Source organism: Lepus europaeus, chromosome 12 (genome assembly GCF_033115175.1).
Source record: "Lepus europaeus isolate LE1 chromosome 12, mLepTim1.pri, whole genome shotgun sequence".
NCBI lineage: Eukaryota > Metazoa > Chordata > Mammalia > Lagomorpha > Leporidae > Lepus > Lepus europaeus.
The window spans coordinates 47316912-47336512 of NC_084838.1; the positions used below are offsets into that span (position 1 = coordinate 47316912).

General features: G+C 45.3%; 1 protein-coding gene across 4 annotated transcripts in view; it reads left to right on the forward strand.

Moving 5' to 3' along the window:
* Positions 1-19601, forward strand: part of MOB3B (MOB kinase activator 3B) — a 207586-nt gene that overhangs the window by 87388 nt on the left and 100597 nt on the right. For all 4 annotated transcript variants that reach the window (XM_062208118.1, XM_062208117.1, XM_062208115.1 and 1 more), the window contains exon 2: positions 1531-2146. In XM_062208118.1, the coding sequence (XP_062064102.1) occupies positions 1729-2146 (418 nt within the window). In that variant the 5' untranslated portion in view covers positions 1531-1728. The remainder of the gene's footprint in view (positions 1-1530; positions 2147-19601) is intronic.

The following is a 19601-nucleotide window of genomic DNA, read 5'->3' on the forward strand; positions in this document are numbered from 1 at the left end:
TTATTTGAAAGGCACAGTTACAGAGAGGGGGAGAAACAGAGATCTTCCATCCACTGGTTCACTTCTCAAATGGCTGCAGTGGCTGGAGCTGGGCTGATCCAAAGCCAGGAGCAAGGAGCTTCTTCCGGGTCTCCCAAGTGGGCAAAGGGGCTCAGGTACTCAGGCAGTCCTCGACTGCTTTCCCAGGTGCATTAGCAGGGAGCTGGATCAGAAGTGGAGCATTTTGGACTCAAACTGGCATCTATATGGGATGCTGGTGTCCCAGCTAAGCCACAATGCTGCCCCTTACTTGTCTTACTCTCCCTACAGCCATTTGAGCTCTTGTCTTTGTTTCTCTGTAGTCATCATTGTCATCCCTCCACGTCCTCCTACAAGTCCTTCTCTTCCTCCTCCTCACTCCTACATTCGTTCTTGGCTTTGCAGGCTAGCTTTCTTGACTGTACTACACAGGATCCAAACTGGACTCACCCAGGCCCAGTTTGTTTGTTTATTTGTTTTTAGGTTTAAAAAAGCAAGATTTATTAGAGTCAAAGACCTCCAGCCAGAGCATCGTGGAGAGGGGCCTCCAAGGGAGGAAAAAGCCCGAAGGGGCTGGTGGTAGGGGGTTTTTAAGGACAATTTTAGGGAAGAAACTGTCAGTCAATAAGGTGGGGACAAACCCAAGACCTAATTTACAATCCTTTATCCTATCTGGCCCAGTTTTTGTCAGTCCTTAAGGATAATGCCAGGCAAAGGCTGGGTCCTGATTTCCAATTCCCAGAAGATATATTCTTATCAGCCAGCTGCTTGTGATAGCAAACCCCGCCCCTATCAACTGTACCTGGGAGGGTGGCGGTAGTGACCTCATGCCTACTCAGTAGGGGCAGTAGAGGGAGTGACTCTGAAAAGGACCACATATGGGGTAGGATCCAGTCATTGATCAACACACTCACCATTGCCTCTTTGGAAAGATCCATTGAGCCTGTGATCACATGGAAAACAGAGGAGTGTGATGCCTGTGGTTGCTTCCATAGTTCACATCACCTATGCAGGTTCACAGGACAGTGGTTTAACCCCCATGTCCATATACGTGGATGGAAGCAGGTACAGCCAGGAACACAACGCAGAAAATGGGTCTAAGCTTTTGCCATTTCCTTTTTTTTTTTTTTTTTAAGATTTATTTATTCATGAAAGGCAGAATTACACAGTGGGCGTGGGGTGGGGAGGGGAATAGAGATCTTCCAACTGCCCAGTCACTCTCCAAATAGCCACAGTGGCCAGGGTTGGGCCATGCCGAAGTCAGGGGCTTCATTCACGTCTCTCACAGGGGTGTAGGGAACCAATCACTTGGGCCATCTTCTGCTTTCCCAGGTGCATTATCGGGGAGCTGGATAAGAAGTGGAGCAGCCAGGCCTTGAACTTATGACCACAGGGGATGCTGGTGTCACAGATGGGGGCTTAACCTGCTGTGCCACCATGCCAGCCCCAGTTTTTGCCATTTCTTAAATGCCAGCTGGGCACTCACAAGTTCCCTTTCTCCTCTGCCTTTAGGAAGGAACATGAGGTTCCCTTGGAAGTCATTCAAGATGAAGATGGAAGGGGCACTTTAACAGAGATTAAAAGACACAGCCTGCAAGACTGGGGCCTGAGGGCTGGCAGTGGAAAACCCTGCTGGGTTGTGATCTCTCACTGAAAAGTTCCAGGTGCCTTTTTGCTTCCTGCACACAACAGGAAGAGACGGAGAAAACTATGTCTATCGCTCTGAAACAGGTGTTCAACAAAGACAAAACCTTCCGACCCAAGAGGAAGTTTGAACCTGGCACCCAGCGGTTTGAGCTGCACAAGCGGGCCCAGGCGTCCCTCAACTCAGGTGTGGACCTAAAGGCAGCTGTGCAGCTGCCCAGTGGGGAGGACCAGAATGACTGGGTGGCGGTGCACGTGGTGGACTTCTTCAATCGAATCAACCTCATCTACGGCACCATCTGTGAGTTCTGCACTGAGCGGACCTGCCCTGTGATGTCAGGGGGCCCCAAATATGAGTATCGGTGGCAGGATGACCACAAGTATAAGAAGCCGACGGCACTGCCAGCTCCCCAGTACATGAACCTTCTTATGGATTGGATCGAGGTCCAGATCAACAACGAGGACATATTTCCAACCTGTGTGGGTAAGTCCCTGACCACTTTTTCAATTATTTTGGCATACCTGCCCCTCTAACTTGAAGTTTTCAGGGAATTCCACCAGAACCCCTTTGAATGCTGATTAGAACCCATGTCATTGTTTTCCTAAGTTAGATTTGATCTTGGCTTCCTTGGAACTACACTGCATATCCACCCAGTTACCCTAGTAAGAGATTTATTTTCTGGCTAATTGACAGGTTATCATTATTATTGATTCAGGTACAGTTCGTCTTTCAGAACCAGGAAGTTCCAAATGGGCAGGCGTTTGGTCCAGCGGTTGAGATGCCTGCATGCCACTGTTGAGTGTCTGGTTTCGATTCCCCGGCTTTGGCTGCAGATTCCCGCTTCCCACAGGTGCAGACCCTGGGAAGCAGCAGGTTTTGGCTCAAGTAGTTGGGTCCCGACCGCCCATGTGGGAAACCTGGACTGAATTCCTGGTTCCTACCTTCAGACTGGCCCCGCCTGCCATTGCAGGCATTTGGGAAGTGAATTGGTACATAGGGGCTCTGTCTCTAGAATTTAAAAAAACAAAACAAAACATTTTTTTTTAGAAGAAGGAAAAAGAAATCCCTGTGTGAGGTCTGTGGATTTGTTTGGGGATCAAACAAACTGGGTTTGCATCCTGGAGAAATAAAGATCTGGCTTTCTCCTTCCTCTCCTACTCATGGATTTTTAATTCCAGACTGTGCTGTGAACTCTGACCCTTGCATAGCTGCTGGGCTCACTGAGACACTTGAAGTGCAAATACTTCTGTTTGTTTTATGCCACAGGCCATAAAACTCAAGTGAAAGAACCAAACCTTTTCTACTTCTTATATTTCCTTATGCTTCTTATCATTGCATTTTCCATGCACTGAAGACGGAATTTGGAATTTCGTGTCTTATGACCGAGGCTCAACGGGAATGAGCAATCTCCTACTCCACTCTTGTGTCTCCAGTGCCTTGAAACCTCTGTAGGCCCCCAGGAAGTATTTGGGGAATGGCTAAAGAAAACACTTGTGCTTTGGAAAGTGTTATTTAAAAGCTCTGAATGGTTGGGGTACGCAGTTGAAATCATCTCTAGACGGGAGATTGGTGTCCCAGTGGCACATGGAACGTTGAGAAGGAGTGAACGGAAGTCATTAAGTTCATACCAGGGGCAAAAGTGTCTGAACTGATTGGTGCTGTATGGTACATCTTGCAGTATTCAGCACAAGAACTACTTGTCAGAATCCTGGTGTTGCGTCGACAGTGGAGTGCCCTCATGCTCTTTCCTGGCCCTTGTTAAACGGGAGGGATGTGGCTTGTGTGGCAGTAGGTAGGAGCGGGAAGGGAGGTTTCAGAAAACGCCCCTGAGCCTATATCAAGCGTCTGCAAGGATGGCGATTCCTTAGGTTCCTGCCTTTTTACATTTGCATGGACTCTCACAGGCTGCTTTTGGAGCTGGGAGGAATTTTTCTTTTCCAGAATTCTTACAAAGGAGAAAGCTCTGTGCAGAACACATGATATCAATAAAGATAAATCGATGTAGGCAAGGGTATCTCCTCTTCATCCCTCCCCGTGTCTGTTCCCAAACGCTTTGAACTCAAGCATTCCTGGTCTCTCTAGCAGCTGTGGTTATGGCCCAGAGTTGCTGACCAGAAGTCGCGGCACAGAGCCACGTGTGTAACTTGAGAGGGAGGAAGCTTCTGGCATTCTACTTGAAACAGGACATCCTAGGTGGTTTTCAGTGCTGCTTGGATGAAATCAGTGGGCGCCCTCATGCCCCTCGGAATCATTGACTTCGCTTTCTTTTTCTAGACATTTCCTTAGACATTCAGCATGCCTGGGAGCAAGCTCACCTGGTCAGCACCTTCTGTTTCAGCTGTGATCTCTGCTCCCCCCAATGGAAAAATGACTTTAGGAAACGCTGGGTGAAATTGATTTCTTTACTGCAGAACATTTAATATGCCAATCTATTCCAAGAATAGAATAATTTAATATGTGGTATTTCCTGATTTGACCCTAATACAATTTTTTCCAGTGGAATATAACTAGCCTCTTTTGGGAAATGTTAAGTTACATACACTGAAGTTGTCAAACTTTTGTTTATATTGGAATTACTTGGACTTTCTGTTCAAAATACAAATTTCTTGATCCTCCCCCTTAGCAACCACATCAGAATCTCTTAGGTGAGATCTAAAGAACCAGCACTGTTTAAAAGCATCATTGTGTTGAATAACTGATAGCTAGAATTTATTCCTTCTATCTGAAATTTTATGTCTTTTGACCAATATCTCCCCAACCCCTTACCACCACCCCAGTTCCTGGTAACCCCATTCTACTCTATAGTTTTGAGTTCAACTTCTTAGAGTCCACATACATATAAATGGAATAATTAGGTATTTATCTTTCTGTGACTGCCTTATTTCACTTGACATGTCTTCTAGGTTCATCCATGTTCCACAGATGACAGGATTTCATTCTCTTTTAAGGCTGACTGTTGATCTGTTGTGTATACAAGTATATACCACCTTTCCTTTATCCATATGGTATATTTACCAAAGTGTGTACATACATTTTCTTTATTCATACACCTGCAGGCTATTTTTATGTCTTCTTTTGAGGATCATTAGTCCACTTTTTAATTTGTGTATTTGTTTTCCTATTATTGAATTGAGTTTCTTATGGGCTTGCACTTTTCATAAGGACTTGCTACTCCTCTCTTATAAATATCCAGAAGGCTTCTTCCATTCCCCAGAAACTGTCAGTTTTTTACCTCTGGTTTTGTCCATGTTGTTCTTTTCCTTTTGTGAACACCCATTTCTCTGTCTAGTGAATTCTCATGCAGCATTTCAAATCCAACTCACAAACCTGATCTCTGTGAGGGTTTTCACTCCTTAGAGTATAAGCTCCTTAAAGTTACGGAAGCCTTGTCCATTTGACTATTCCAACACTAAGTCTAATCCTGGTGCTTTACAAGTTGTTGATAAGTGGATGGGTGGATAGGTAGAAAATAATCTTATAAAGTTCCAATATGTGCTTGGTACTGGTGATCAAAACAAAGTTGTTTTTGTTTTTGTTTTGTTTTGTTTTGTTTTGTTTTTGACAGGCAGAGTGGACAGAGAGAGAGAGAGAGAGAGAAAGGTCTTCCTTTTCTGTTGGTTCACCCTCCAATGGCTGCTGCAGCTGGCGCACTGCGGCCGGCACACTGCGCTGATCCAAAGCCAGGAGCCAGGTGCTTCTCCTGGTCTCCCATGGGGTGCAGGGCCCAAGGACTTGGGCCATCCTCCACTGCACTCCCGGGCCACAGCAGAGAGCTGGACTGGAAGAGGAGCGACTGGGACTAGAAACCAGGGTGCCGGCGCCGCAGGCGGAGGATTAGCCTATTGAGCCACGGCGCCGGCCAAAACAAAGTTTAACAGCTGCCTCAGGATCCCCGTCACCATTCCCAGATAACTCCTGCACCTTATTTCCACAGGGTTCCATTTTCTCCATTTAACTTTTCCAAGGTGAAATGTTAGGGTGCTGTAAAAAACAAATAACAACAACAAAAACAAACAATAAAAGCCAGCCACACACCAGCACTGTGACGGTTTTCTTGAGCACCTGCTCTGGCGGCACCTCCCCGATTCTCCATTTGATGTTATTGTTGCTGTCTTTTGGAAAAACCTATTTTTAGGAGACACTTTCTCCGTTACACTCCATTTCCTCCTCTTCTTCCTCCCCCTGATTCCAGCCCACTTTTCTTCTTTTTGATCTTTGTGCTGTCATGAGTCATTATCATGGAAATTATCAAGATGCCTGTCAGGATAAAGTAAGAGAAGAATTCTAGGCACAGAGCAGACCCTGGGTGGATGAGAAATACCGAGTTCAGCTTAGAATTACAACTTTGAATGGAAGGCATATTGCTGAGTTCCTGCCTGGGAATGGGGAGGGGTCCAGGCTTCACTCCTCCCCACTGTGATCCAAGGAAATAGGACCGGAAAGTACTGACAGATGTGGATTCTTCCCCCTTAGTGGGATATGAAAGGATACAAACAGCTGTTGATCCCTACCCCTGAAACACTAAGGGAAGAACAGCTTTCATCTATTACCGGATTCCAGTTCAACTGGGAGACCATGCTATTCAGAAGTGTAGCTTTCTCAGATGGGACCCGAAGATCAAACAGTTGTGGCTCCCTTGTAAGCCACAGTCTCCTCCACTCTCCCTCGAAACACTCTGGCTTCCTTTGTTAAACACCCAACAGATGTCCCTGTTAAAGCCTTTAAAACAGCAGTAACATCAGTGCAAGGGCCTCCTCTCCTCTTCTATTTTATCTACCCACCTTTAGCTATAACATTCGAGACAGAAAAATTAAAAGTCATAATTTTATAAAAAAGGTCAATTGCAGGGGCTGGTGCTGTGGCGCAGCAGGCTAAAGCCCTGGCCTGAGGCGCAGGCACCCCATGTGGGCACCGGATCTAGTCCCGGCTACTCCTCTTCCAATCCAGTTCTCTGCTGTGGCCTGGGATATCAGTGGAGGATGCCCAAGTCCTTGGGCCCCTGCACCTGCGTGGGAGACCCAGAGGAGTCTCCTGGCTTCTGATCGGCATAGCTCTGGCCATTGCAGCCATCTAGGGAGTGAACCAGTGGATGGAAGACCTTTCTCTCTGTCTCTGCCTCTCTCTGTTAACTCTATCTTTATTGAAAAAAAAAAAAAAAAGGAAAGAAAAACAAAAATAAAAAAGGTCAATTGCTAATTGCAATAATTTTTGCATTGTAGCCCCCAGGTTCCCTGTTTTTGTGTTCTATAACAGGGCTTAATGTTTTAGGTCTGATCATAAGGGAAAAGATGAGAAAACTTAGAGCGTCTCCAACTCATGTGTTTTTAGGAAGTTTTTGAAAAGGAGGAATAAGAGCATATAAAAAACAATTACGTGATCTCACCTACCTTGGAGGTTTAGAGTAAATGAGTGTCAGGGCAGGAGCAATCAGGGGAAAGAAGGGAGGGAAACAAGAGAAGGAAATGCAGTCTCTTGAGCATACTCAATACTTGTCTGCCACTGCACCCGTTGTTAATCTTCCCTAATTCTTACAGCCTAATGAAGTAAAAGTGCATTGTATTTTATCAGTGAAGAGGCTCACTGTCAACAATTGAAGGGCCTACTGCTGTAATCTAGGAGTTGGAGCTAAAGGGTATCTGGCCATGGGGCCTGCGTTGTGGCACAACAGCGTAAGCTGACCCCGTGACCAGATAAATGCTGCTCTCTTTTTTTCATTTTTGCTCCTCTTTTTAAAAGTTTTTTTATGTATTTTTCATTTTATTTAAAAGGCAGAGAATCACAGCAGAGATTTACAGTCTGCTAGTTCACTTCCCAAATACCTGTGGCAGCCACTGCTGGGCCAGGCTGTAACCAGGAGCCAATCCCAGTCTTCTGCGTGTGTGGGTGGCAGGGACCCAAGTACTTGAGCCATTATCTGCTGCCTCCCAGGGTGCACGTTAGCATGAAGCTGGATCAGGAGTAGGTACTCTGTCTGACATGCCGTGCAAGTGTCCCAAGCTAAAAATTAACCACTGTGCCACCTTGTTTCTTTCTTTTTTTTTTTTTAATCACCACTGAAATGCCCAGCAAATGTGTCTGGGCAGTGTGACTGGTCCACATTCCAACGTAAGATTGAACAGACTATGGCTTAGCTTCATGAAAACCCTTTGCTGGTCTACAGTTCCCTGTTTCCCCCGTGTGGTCATTCCTTCAGTGTTTGCTGGGCGCCTGCTCAAGACCAGGCCCTGTAAGACAGACCTGCATCCTTATCCTTAAGCAGTTTTCGTAATGTCCAGATGTCTGTTTGTTGTACATTGCACATCTTTTCTAGAATGAGTAGTTTGTTCAGTGGTCAAGTGCATTGCAGAAAGAGTGGCATTCCTTTGGCAACCTTTCTCACGAGACTGCAGCTCAGTTTCATCCTCTCTCAAGGACTTTGTTTTGAGAATGTAAAAATGTCTGTAAGGATGAGCTTCTCAGACACGGAGGTCAGCAAACTGAAGTCATAATTAGCCTTTACATTTTAACGTTTTGTTTTCCGTTAGCATCTCCCTCATTTTTCTTTTCATATTAATCTGTATAACACTGGCAAGAGAGTGCTTATCAACAAGATATATTTACAGGGTGGGAGAGTTAGCACTGGAGTTGTAGACAGAGTCTTGGGTTTGATCACCTCGCTGTGTTTATTCGCTGCTGTGTGATGTTCCCTCTGTGTTTCCATTTTCCTGTAAACTCAGGATTACAACTCTGACCTCAAAGGGCTGTCGTAAGGATTAATGAGGCAGCGTGAGTATAAACACCTATCCCAGAGCCCGAGATATACGAGGTGCTGAGAAACAAATGTGTGCTGGTTGTTTCTCTCTCACACATACGTTTTTATACGACTACCAGCCAAAATGCAGGGAACCCACTAGACAATTTGGAACAGAACCTTCGAAAAATAAATGCATTTAAAGGACTCAACAAGATTTTTAACAATTATCAGAGTCTTCATTGCTGAATTGCTCTGTGATGGTGTCATAAATACCTCAGATTGATATCTCTCAAAGGCTGTGGGAAATCCGAGAGTTTATGTAGGAGCTGGATCAACACCTGGTTTCAGGGCTGGGCTCCCAGCTCTGCAGAAGAGCCAGTAGGCAGGGTCTTCTCACTGGGTTTTTCAGAAGACTGGGTCCCAAGGCTGCCCATGTGCAGTGTCATACCATCTACCCTCAGCCCACTCGTCACACTTGGAAGAAGCCACTCCAAATCAGTGTCGGGCACAGCCACCTGGACTTGACCCCTGAGAGGATGGAAAAGGTGTTCTCAGGATATTCAACTACCAAGGATGGAGCCCCTCCCCAGCCTCCCTCCCCACTGCTGCCCCCAGATAGCCTTGTGGACTGGCAAATGTTTCTGAGGCTCTGGAATCAGGAAATGCCTTGGAGAGCTGGTAAATTTTGACTCTAAGAAATCACTAGTTGAGAAGGCATAATAATAAAGCTGCCATTTTCTGAACACATACTACCTTAAACGTGGCCTAAGGTAGTCATAAATAACATCACCCGCGTTGTGACATTTAGTCTGTGAAGCAATCTGTAAGGCAGGTGGTATGATTTCCATTTCACAGATGAGAAGCTGAGACTCAAAGATTAAGTGATATGCCCAAGATCACACAGTCTGAACTGGATTCAGACCCAAGGTGACACAGTTCCAAAGCCAACACTCTCAAGTGCCCTCACATCTCGTGTCTGTTGTTTTATTTTTTAAAAAATATTTATTTATTTATATGAAAGGCAGAGAGACAGAGACAGGTCTTCCATCCGCTGGTTCACTCCCCAGATGGCTGCAATGGATGAAACTGAGCCTGAGCCTTAGCCAGGAGCTTCTTCTGGGTCTCCCGCACAGGTGCAGGGGCCCAAGGACTTGGCCATCCTCTACTGCTTTCCCAGGCCATAGCAGAGAGCTGGATAGGAAGTGGAGCAGCTGTGACTTGAACAGGTGGCCATATGGGATGTTGGCACTGCAGAAAGCGGCTTTACCCACTACGCTATAGCGCTGGTCCCATGTCTGTTATTTTCTTACTCCAGAATCAACATCACCCTCAGTTGTATCCTCCCTCTTTAAGGAGGGAGGGTGGTACCTTGAAACAGCCAGTGCCATGCCTATCTTGCAAATTTATTGGGTCCTAGCAGATGGGAATTCTGATTCCATTCATTTTAAGAACTTGCCTCCTATGGATTCTAATGCTACTTGAGTTTGTTCAGTTGTCTATTCATGGAAATATAAAGAGGGACTGGTGTTTTGGAACAGTGAGAAGCCACTGCTTGTGATGCCCATGTCCCGTATCAGAGCCAATTCAGGCCCTGGCTGCTCTGCTTCTCATCCAGCTCCCTGCTATTGCACCTACGAAGGCAACAGAAGATGGCCCAAATACTTGGCCTCCTGTCACCCAAAGTGGGTGACCCAGATGAAGTTCCTGGCTCCTGCTTCAACTCCCCTCTCCCACCTTGAACCTGTGAACCCAATACTACAGTGACTCATTGACTGAGTTAATGAGGACAGTGTTAAACAACCATTCCTGCTCAACAAATCCCAAGAGATACCTCTGCAAAGGACCTCCAGTGTGCTAAGAATCAGAGAGGAACAGGAGTGGAGACAGGCCCAGAGGCCTAGAGACCGCTAATTACCTGCTGTCCTGACCTGCACCGGGATCTCCATTACCTGTGCTATGTAATTTTAATGAGCTGTGTCTCATGTGACAAGTTGTTACATCTCAGCACCAGCTGGGAAGAGAAACAGGATATATGATACTCAGTGGAAGCCAGAGATTAAAAACTGAAAACAAAGGCTCTCATGGGGTGTAGACGATGGTGGTTGTATTCTGTTAGTCATTGGTTGCTGTGGCCGCAGGATCATTCCTTAGTCGATGAAGCCTGCCTTGTGGTGGTCAGCGGTGCTTGGAGGGGTTGGCAGCTCAGCACCAGGAGGTTGCTGACCCCAGAGGCCTTCTCTGTGTCCCCATCAGTGCTCCACCTCCCCTCTGGATGGCAAGTGCGTGCATACTTAAATGATGTCATTTTGACAAGAGGCCAAATTATTAGCCTGCCTTTGACCTCCATGTCAAATAGAGAATGGTTTACAAGCTTTTCTGTCAAGATAGCTTTGTAGGCCTAGGGACGTGGACTTTCTGGAAAGGCCTCTGCAGATAGAGTCTTTTTGGTGTTGTATCTTAAAAAAAAGTGTGCTTATTTCATGTTCTAGTTGATAAGTCTCTCCATGTTTTCCTTCACATAATTATGGTTTTCCCTTAAGTCTTCTGGGGAAATGGATACTCAAGAAAGATGAGTTTGGGAAGGGACATAGGGTGGTTAAAAGAAACAGAAGTGTTAGACTCTGTAAGACCTGAACTTAAATACTGGTTATCAACTTTTCCAAGCAAATTCTCCATCTCTCTGAGGCTGTTACCTCATCTGTAAATGTTGTGTGAAAGTACCTACTTTATGGGACCACTGAGAGTATTAAATAACACGCTGCATATACAGCACCTAGCACACTGTTGGATCTTAGAGCAGTTATGCTTTAAATGTTACTTCCTTCGATGCCATACATCTCAGTGTGATAAAATAGACTCATCAGCTGAATCGAAATGAGAAAGGAAATAGCCCAGGGTGACTAGCCGGAATTATGCCAAGCATTTACTGCGTTCTGTGCCTCTTCTGTTGCTCTTGTGGAACCAATAGAAGCAAAGGTAAGCATTCTTCAGGATACTGTGTAGCTATTGTGCCTAGAAGCAGCAAGGTTCCTGATAGAACTTTAGAAGATGTCTCCCGTGCATAGCATAGGTGGCCTGCAGAAAGGAGTTGTACCTTACTGTTCCTGCTGTGGGGTGCTGCGCCCACCATCACAGTCTCCACACAGTAGACACCTGGTGCGCTAATTACTGTTACACAAGTGTAAGTTGATGGACTGATGCCACGTAGTTCATATTACAGAACAGATGTATTCCTGAAAATTGTGCAGCATTTGAATTTGGCCCTTGACTAATATTTTATTTGTCAGGGAGAAAAAGAGTTCAATATTTAAAGAAAGTTTGGCAAGGAATCTTTTTCTTATGTGAAAACCTCCTAAGCGATGTAGCCGATTGATCCTTTGTTCATACCTTTGGACGTTAAGATGTTTATCTTCACATAAAGACAACTGGGGTTCTTAGCTCTTTCTCAGGAAATAAAAACAATCATTCTTCAAAAGACGCAGTAGGCTCTAGGTGTCTCTCCCTCATCTAGCTGAGGTCAGCAGCGCTGGAGAGCAGTGCTGGCTTAAGGGGCTCCAGCTGGCAGTCAGGTGCTGCTTTGTTGCCCATCCTCCATGTCATATCCCTGGCTTCTGGTCTGCCTGCAGTGATGGGGCCCTCTCTGATGCCTGGTGGGACAGCACCGTGGTGCCTCAGCATCTGACCACCACTGAGAACTACTAGTGGATGCTTTTCTTCAACGTCACTTAGATTGCCTGGACCAGCCAGGGAATCCCACCATAGCCACCAGGAGCAGAGGGGAAAAAATTGTGGAATGTTAGGAGTTTACATGTGGTGGTACTCAGAGAAGTTGTTCATACTTGACCATCCCAAAATGGGGAAGTAAAAGCTTTTCACTGAGGCTTCTGTCTCCATGTCCTGGAAGAGATATGTGAGCAAATATGATAATGATTAGTCCCAGGTGCCTAGGAAACTCCCCGGGGCAGCAGCTGTCAAAGCACACAGGATCACTGCTGGCTTTATTTATATTTCCCAGAAATAGTGTTATGGCTAAGAGCTCATCTTCAGTTCTGTAATTCTCTCTCCTTTTTTTCTTTTTTCCTTTTAAGATTTATTTATTTCAAAAGCAGAATGATAGGAGAGAGAGAGAGATTGCCCATCCCCTGGTTCACTCCTCAAATGGCCTCGATGGCCTGGGCTCGGTTAGGCTAAAGCCAGGAGCCCTGAAGCCCCATCCGGTCTCCCACATGGGTGGCAGAGACCCAAGTGCTTCCATCTTCTGCCCTTTCAGGTGCATTGGCTGGGAGCTGAATCAGAAGCAAAGCAGCCGGCCCACCTAGCTCTCCAGGATGGGACGCCAGTGTCACATGCAGCAGCTTAGCCCACTAGGCCACAATGCTGGTCCCTTCTCCTCTCCTTTGTACTATGTGACCTTGGCAAGCCCTGACCCTGGCTGAGTCTGTCCGCTGTGGGAAATGGGACAATAATAATGACACCCACTTTGTAAGGTTGAGAGAAGCAAGTGACATAATACACATAAAGCATGTAGCATGCTCCTGGTAGAGCATTAGGTGCCAAATTATTTCCTTTACACAATGATATAAAAAGGGAAGACTTCTGGTTTACTGCAATTTGTACTGCTCAATTACATAGGGGAACTTTATCTGCAATATTCTCTGCACATTTATTTTCCAACTGAAGTAAAAATTGAGAAAAGCTATTGATCATGTCATAGGTACAGTAATCTCAGAAAAAAGTAATTATTTAGAACCATTAAAACATCAGTTAATCAAAACTTAAGGGGCCGGCGTTGTGGCATAAAGGGTTAAGCCACCACCTGCGATGTCGGCATCCCATATGGGCGCTGGATTGCGTTCCAGCTGCTCATCCTCCAATCTTGGAAAGTAGCAGAAGATAGCCCAGGTTCTTGTGCCCCTGCAAGCACATGGGAGACCCAGAAGAAGCTCCAGACTCCTGGCTTCAGCATGGCCCAGCCATGGCTTGTGGCCATTTGGGGAGTAAACCAGCAGATGTAAGATCTCCGTTTCTCTCTCTCTCTAACTCTACCTTTAAAAAATGATACAACCTTTAACACCCACTGAAAGGGATAGATTCCATTTTATAATGTAAGGTAGTAATTCCAAATCATAAAATAGATTAATTCTATTAACTAATATTTATTACCTATTCTGACCCAAGTAGTATGTTAGGTTCTTTATTATATTTTTTCTAATCATCACAGCAACCTTGCTTAGCCATTATTATTGTTACTCCTGTTTTCTTTAATTTTAAAATTATTTAAATATGTATTTATTGCTTTGAAAGAGAGAGATCGAGAGATCTCTAGGTATAATTCTAGGTATAATTAGGAGATCATTCTCTCGTTTGCTCTCCAAATGCTTACAACAGATAGGGCTGGGCCAGGCCAAAGTCAGGAGCCAGGAACTCAATCTGGATCTCCCACATGAGTAGTAGTAGGGAACCATCACCTCCTGCCTCCCAAAGTGTTCATTCACAAGAAGCTGGAACTTGAACCAACATGGGATGTGAGTGTGCCAAACAGTGTCTTAACTGCTGGGCCAAATACCTCTTTGTCCCTGTTTTGAATTGAGGAAGCTGAGATAAGTTTCTTCCTCATGGTAAGGGGTGACCATGCTTAGAATTTAGACTTGTCTAACTACAGCACTGTGAAGCTTTCTGTTAAGCTACATTCAATAACACTGTCTTTCCAAAACATGATAACTTACAAATAAATAAGATGAAGGCAGTGTCCTTGCTTTCTGGAAATGGTAACGATTATGTTGGGATAAAGTATTTCTTCTCAAGCTGATAATTTGAGACCTGCTTTTTCATATATGTACCTACTTAAAATGCAAATATACTTTTATGATTATCTTGAAAAAATTCACAGCTTTCCCTCCCAATACTCAAGCACTACTTACAAATAACATCTTTTTTTTTTTTTTTTTTTGGACAGACAGAGTGGACAGTGAGAGAGAGACAGAGAGAAAGGTCTTCCTTTTTGCTGTTGGTTCACCCTCCAATGGCCGCCGCGGTAGCGCACTGCGGCCAGCGCACCGTGCTGATCTGATGGCAGGAGCCAGTTGCTTCTCCTGGTCTCCCGTGGGGTGCAGGGCCCAAGCACTTGGGCCATCCTCCACTGTACTCCCTGGCCACAGCAGAGAGCTGGCCTGGAAGTCAGGCAACCGGGACAGGATCGGTGCCCCAACCGGGAGTAGAACCCGGTGTGCCGGCACCGCAAGGCGGAGGATTAGCCTAGTGAGCCGCGGCGCCGGCCTACAAATAACATCTTAAGATGTAGAAGAAAGCAGTTTGATGTGGAGTATTTCTCTTTTCTTCTTTTTTTCCCCTTGGAAGAGGGGGTAGAGAAAGTCAGATGTTTCCATTTATTAGAAATTGGAGTCAATGTCACAGGAAGTATGGAACACGTACATTGGCCTCCTTCTCTTAGAATATTGGACCTCAGGAAGGAAATGCTGTGATTGATTAGTAATGTCTGCATAGAAGCAAAAGGAATATGCATCATACGGAAGCCATTCCTGATCTTAGCTGCTTAAAAGATAATGATTGCTGACAACTCAGAAAGGCCAAGCATGTGTACATGGTTGTCTGAAGTCCAACATACTGCTAGGTTTAACAAAGCTAAAAAAAAAATTCTAGGTATAATTAGGAAGTGTACTAAAACCAAGCCGAAATGTCACGGTCATTGAAATCTGGTTGCCTGTCCCTTGTGGCTACTAGGAGGGCTTTGTCAGAGTAGAAGATGGCCCAGGAAATAGTCCAGAAAATGACTAAAAAATTCAAGAGTGAGAGTTCCTGGTTGAACTAATTAAACCTGTCAGAGGAAAAAAAAAAAAAAAAAAAGGTAAAAATTTATAAAAACTGTAAGAGGCAGATGACAAATACAGTTGGATTTTTCCTCCACCAAATTTTGCTGTGTCAGAATTCCTACATGGTTTTTGAAACTTGAGAAGGTTCAGTGTTAGGCCAGTAAAAGAAAGGAAGAAATAGTTTATGTACATTGGAAATGTAGGGACTTGTTACTTCCAGTGCCATATAGACTGAAAAGAAGAGAGAACTGAATGAGTGATGGGATGGGTGATGTCTGGCTCTCAGTCCCAGAGTGAACTATTGAGAGATGATATATTCGGTGGCACATCCCTCACTGTTGAGTGTGGTATCAAATGCCCCTGCTCCAAGATTCAGTGGAAAGAGAAAACACAGGGACTGCCCCTGCTGCTTCCTTGTGGGTTATAGGATAGCGGTTCTCATAGGGCCTTCTTGACCAGCAGCATTGGTCTCCCCTGGGAACTTATTAGAAATGCAGTTTGTAGGACCCACCCTTAATTTTCTGAATCAGAAATTCTGGAAGTAGCCCTGAAATCTGTGTTTTCAAGCTCTCCAGGTAGGAGCTGTGTTGTTTCACAGTGAGCTAAGCTACCACATGATTAAGCATCCCATATTGGAGCACCAGTTCAGGTTCTGGCTGCTCCACTTCTGATCTAGCTCCCTGCTGATGCACCTGGGAAGGCAGCAGAGAATGGCCTAAGTACTGGGCTCCTGCCACCCACAAGAGACTCAGATGGTGTTCTAGACTCCTGGTTTCAGCCTGGACCAGCTGCGGCCATTGCAGCCATTTGGGGAGTGAACTAGCAGATGGAAGATACCTTTCCCTCCCCTTTCTTTCTTTAAAGACAGAGAGAGAGAGCTCTTCATATAATTGTGATGCAGGCTAGAATTTGAGACCCACTTGGCTGGGATGAATTAATTCTAGGTGATACTTATTTTTCAGGCATGTAAAATGATGATGCTAATATTTATCCTACAGTACTGTTGGTTTAAAAGAAAAAAGTCATTGTGGATGTGGTGGTGGATGAGACAAACTCCCTGACATCCTGTAGCTTACACTTTAGGCCGGAAAACAGAACTCTTGCCAAGTGGTATAATAAAAGGCAACACAATAGAAAACTGGCTCAAAGGTGTTGAGTGTGCCAATGATTCAAACTTGGGTGGTGAAGCAACCAGGTGATCAGAAGAGCAGGGAGCCATGAGCACATAGGGTTGCACACACCAAGGAAGAGAGGGTGTCATCAGAGCCTGGGAGCCAGGGCTGCCCAGCAGTAGCTGGGAGTAGAGAGGGAAGGTCCATTGTGGTGATTGGGGCTGGGGCTGAAGCTACACAGTACTGCTGGAGCCCAGTCCAGTGTATAGATTCTGACTGTCTGCTTTCCTGTTTTACTCCTTGGTATGCCAACCCTATTTCCTTCCCTGTCACACGAGGAGACCTCGCTCTTAAGGTTACTGCAACGTGTTAGTGAGACAGTACGTGGGGCTTTGCATGTGGAACATGTTCAGTAAATACCAGCTAATATTAGAGCTAATAATGCCATCAAGCTGTTTCCAAGAAGTATTTGCTGGGTTTTTGTCCCTTGTTAGCAGCTGCACATGCCAATAAACCACTGAGGCTCCCAGAAATAGAGACCCCGGAGACCCTGGGTTCCTCTCAACAGGCAGGGTCAGTAGTGGTTTCTGGACTTCCTGCTACAGTGGACTTTTTGGCCATGGTTTCTCAGTTACCTCTCAGATAAGTGACACTTCAGGGCCCATGAAGGATTTTTTTTTAGTCCTAAAATATGTTGACTCTTTAAATAGCCATGGGCTGTGGCTGCCCTCAGCAGTCCAGCATGAGTCCTGGGGCTAATTGAACCTGATGTTTTTCAGGTGGCACAGGTGTCCATTGGACCTCTGGTGGCCCCGGGACCTCCCCCACAGTACTGCCCAGCAGCTGGTCTTGGAGGAAGGTCCCTGTGGCACTCTCTTGGCTTAGGAGAAGTATAGCCAAAATGGGCTTTGATTTTTCAGGTAAAGGATTGGAGCCTTTCCTGAACAATTTGACAGGGAGACAACATCAAAATGAACTTTTACACTTCCTTGGTTGACAGCCCTGTAAGGTATATTCAGGTCTGCCCAGGTTTGCCATATTGGAGTCGTAACACTACTGGCCAGTCTCATGACAGGGTCCCTCTCCATGCTAACCCACGGCCAACCCAAGCTCTCCTGTCCTCTTGCCCCACCACCCTGCCCCTTTGCCAGGCTGCCTCAGTCATCTACTGAGATTGCCCCCACGCACCTGCCTCATCTTCTTGGATCTATCAGGGGTCTGAATCTCCTTCCACTGAAGGGGACCTCCCACCACCAACCCGGCAGCCACAGTTCTGAAGCCACAGAGCTTTCAGCTGGGAAGGGTGAGGGCACCTAGACCTGGGAGGGACAGAACTGGAGTCCAGTTCCCCTCCAGCTGCTGGGTCCCTGACTGAACTGCACAAGCTTTTTCTGAGGTTAGTGCAGTGCTTCTTTGCCTAAGCTGAAGAAGAATAGAAGATGGAGTGACTGAGAACATGGAGCTGCCCCTTTTTTCGAAGAATTCTCCGTGCTCTTGGCTATTTTTACAGTTTCTGTTGCTGTTCTCTGTGATCTGGCTTCTAAAAGGTAACCTGGTTTGCATCACGTTCTGTTAATAGCATTACAATTGAAGAGAAGGAAGAATGTATCTTGTCATACTGCACAGGGGGCCTTATCAAGACGCACCCATTCATCCACTCCTGCATCCTTCCCCGTAATTTGAAAAATAGCAATGTGGCTTCGTGTTTCTGTAGCCTCTGGATAGGTTTTTTATTTTCAATAGGAATTAGCAAAGTCATTATCTCATGCTTTAAGAAGAAGATTCTGGACTAAAAACATTTCATACGTGTTTAAATGCACAGTTGAAGCCCTCCTCTTTCCTTGGAGATAGGCTGCTTCAGAGCTAAGACAGAAGTGTCCCTAGGGATGGTTTTCACTTCCATCGCCCAGCTCGCTGCTCATAAATAATGACTTGGATGCATGTAAGATGCTTCAGTGAGTTTCCAAAGACTGGGCTCTGGTGACAATGTTATGCCCTTTGTGGCAGTTGAAGGGAGATTTTATCAGAAATTACTCTGCGGGACTTTAAAAAAAATGTCCATCAAGTGGATCATAGTCATCAATGATCAGCAAATAAGTAGATCATATGTAAATAAGTAAAGAAGCTTGATAACAGAGCTGTGGCCCCTTCATTAGCTAATGTCCCAGTGAAGATGGGAAAGTGTCTTGTTACTACCAATGATGACTTGAAAGTTACCAAAAAGGATTAAAGTCAATGAATGTCAGCTTTTGGGATTTTTTGCTCTTTAGTTTTTAACTTTTAATTTTTAAAAAATTTTTGAGTTAACATATTTTCAATTTACGTTATAGTCAAAGCTTTAATGCCCACTAAATAAAGGGTTCACCAAACAAGAAGCAAAAGGACCATAGTTCAACAGGAGCACAGACAAGGGCCATAAACAACCACCAGAGGCAGCTTGTAGTGTATCAGACCTGTATCACTTTTTCCTGTACTCATCTTTGAAATCCTGAGAAATCCAGATGCTAGGAGGGCTTGCAACTCTCCCCACATAGCAAATAATTGTTTTCTCAGAAAACAGAAATCAGCCCATGTTAGTTCTCTGCTTAACACAACCCCAATACCTTCTCATTGCAACGAGACTAAAATCCTAAATCCTTACATTAGAAATTAAACCCTTTTCAAGTAGCCCTTGCTGGTTCTCTGGCTTCCTCTTGCACGATTTCCCCTGCCTGCTGGGTCCTACCATCCTGGCCCATTTGATGCTTCTCAAACACCTGCTCTCCTCTAGTTCTTCCTCCCATTCCCCACCCTTGAGCCTTTGCACGTGCTGTTCTTGATGATGAAATGTCTGACTCTGGATATTTGTAAGGCTGACTCTTTGTTGTTACTCATTTCAATTCACATGTCCTTCCTGGAGGAGGACTTCTGCAGCCATCAAGTATGAAGTGACACAGAGCTCCTCAGTTTACGTCTGTTCGGTAACCTAATTTTCTTAATGCTGCTTTCACTCTCAAATTGTCTTGTGCATGTATTTGTTTACATTAATTGCACCAAAGATAAGAAAAGCAATAATTTCTTACTAAAAATTAAATAAGGAAATGAAGACCAGGGGAGGGCACTTGGTGTGGTGGTTGGGAAGCCCACGTCCCGTATCAGACTGCTTCAGTTTGGCCTTTGCCCCTGCTTCTGATTCAGCTGCCTGCTAGCACACCCTGTAGGAGGCAGCGGGCGATGGCTCAAGTGCCTGGGTCCCTGCTGCCTACATGAGAGACCCGGATGAG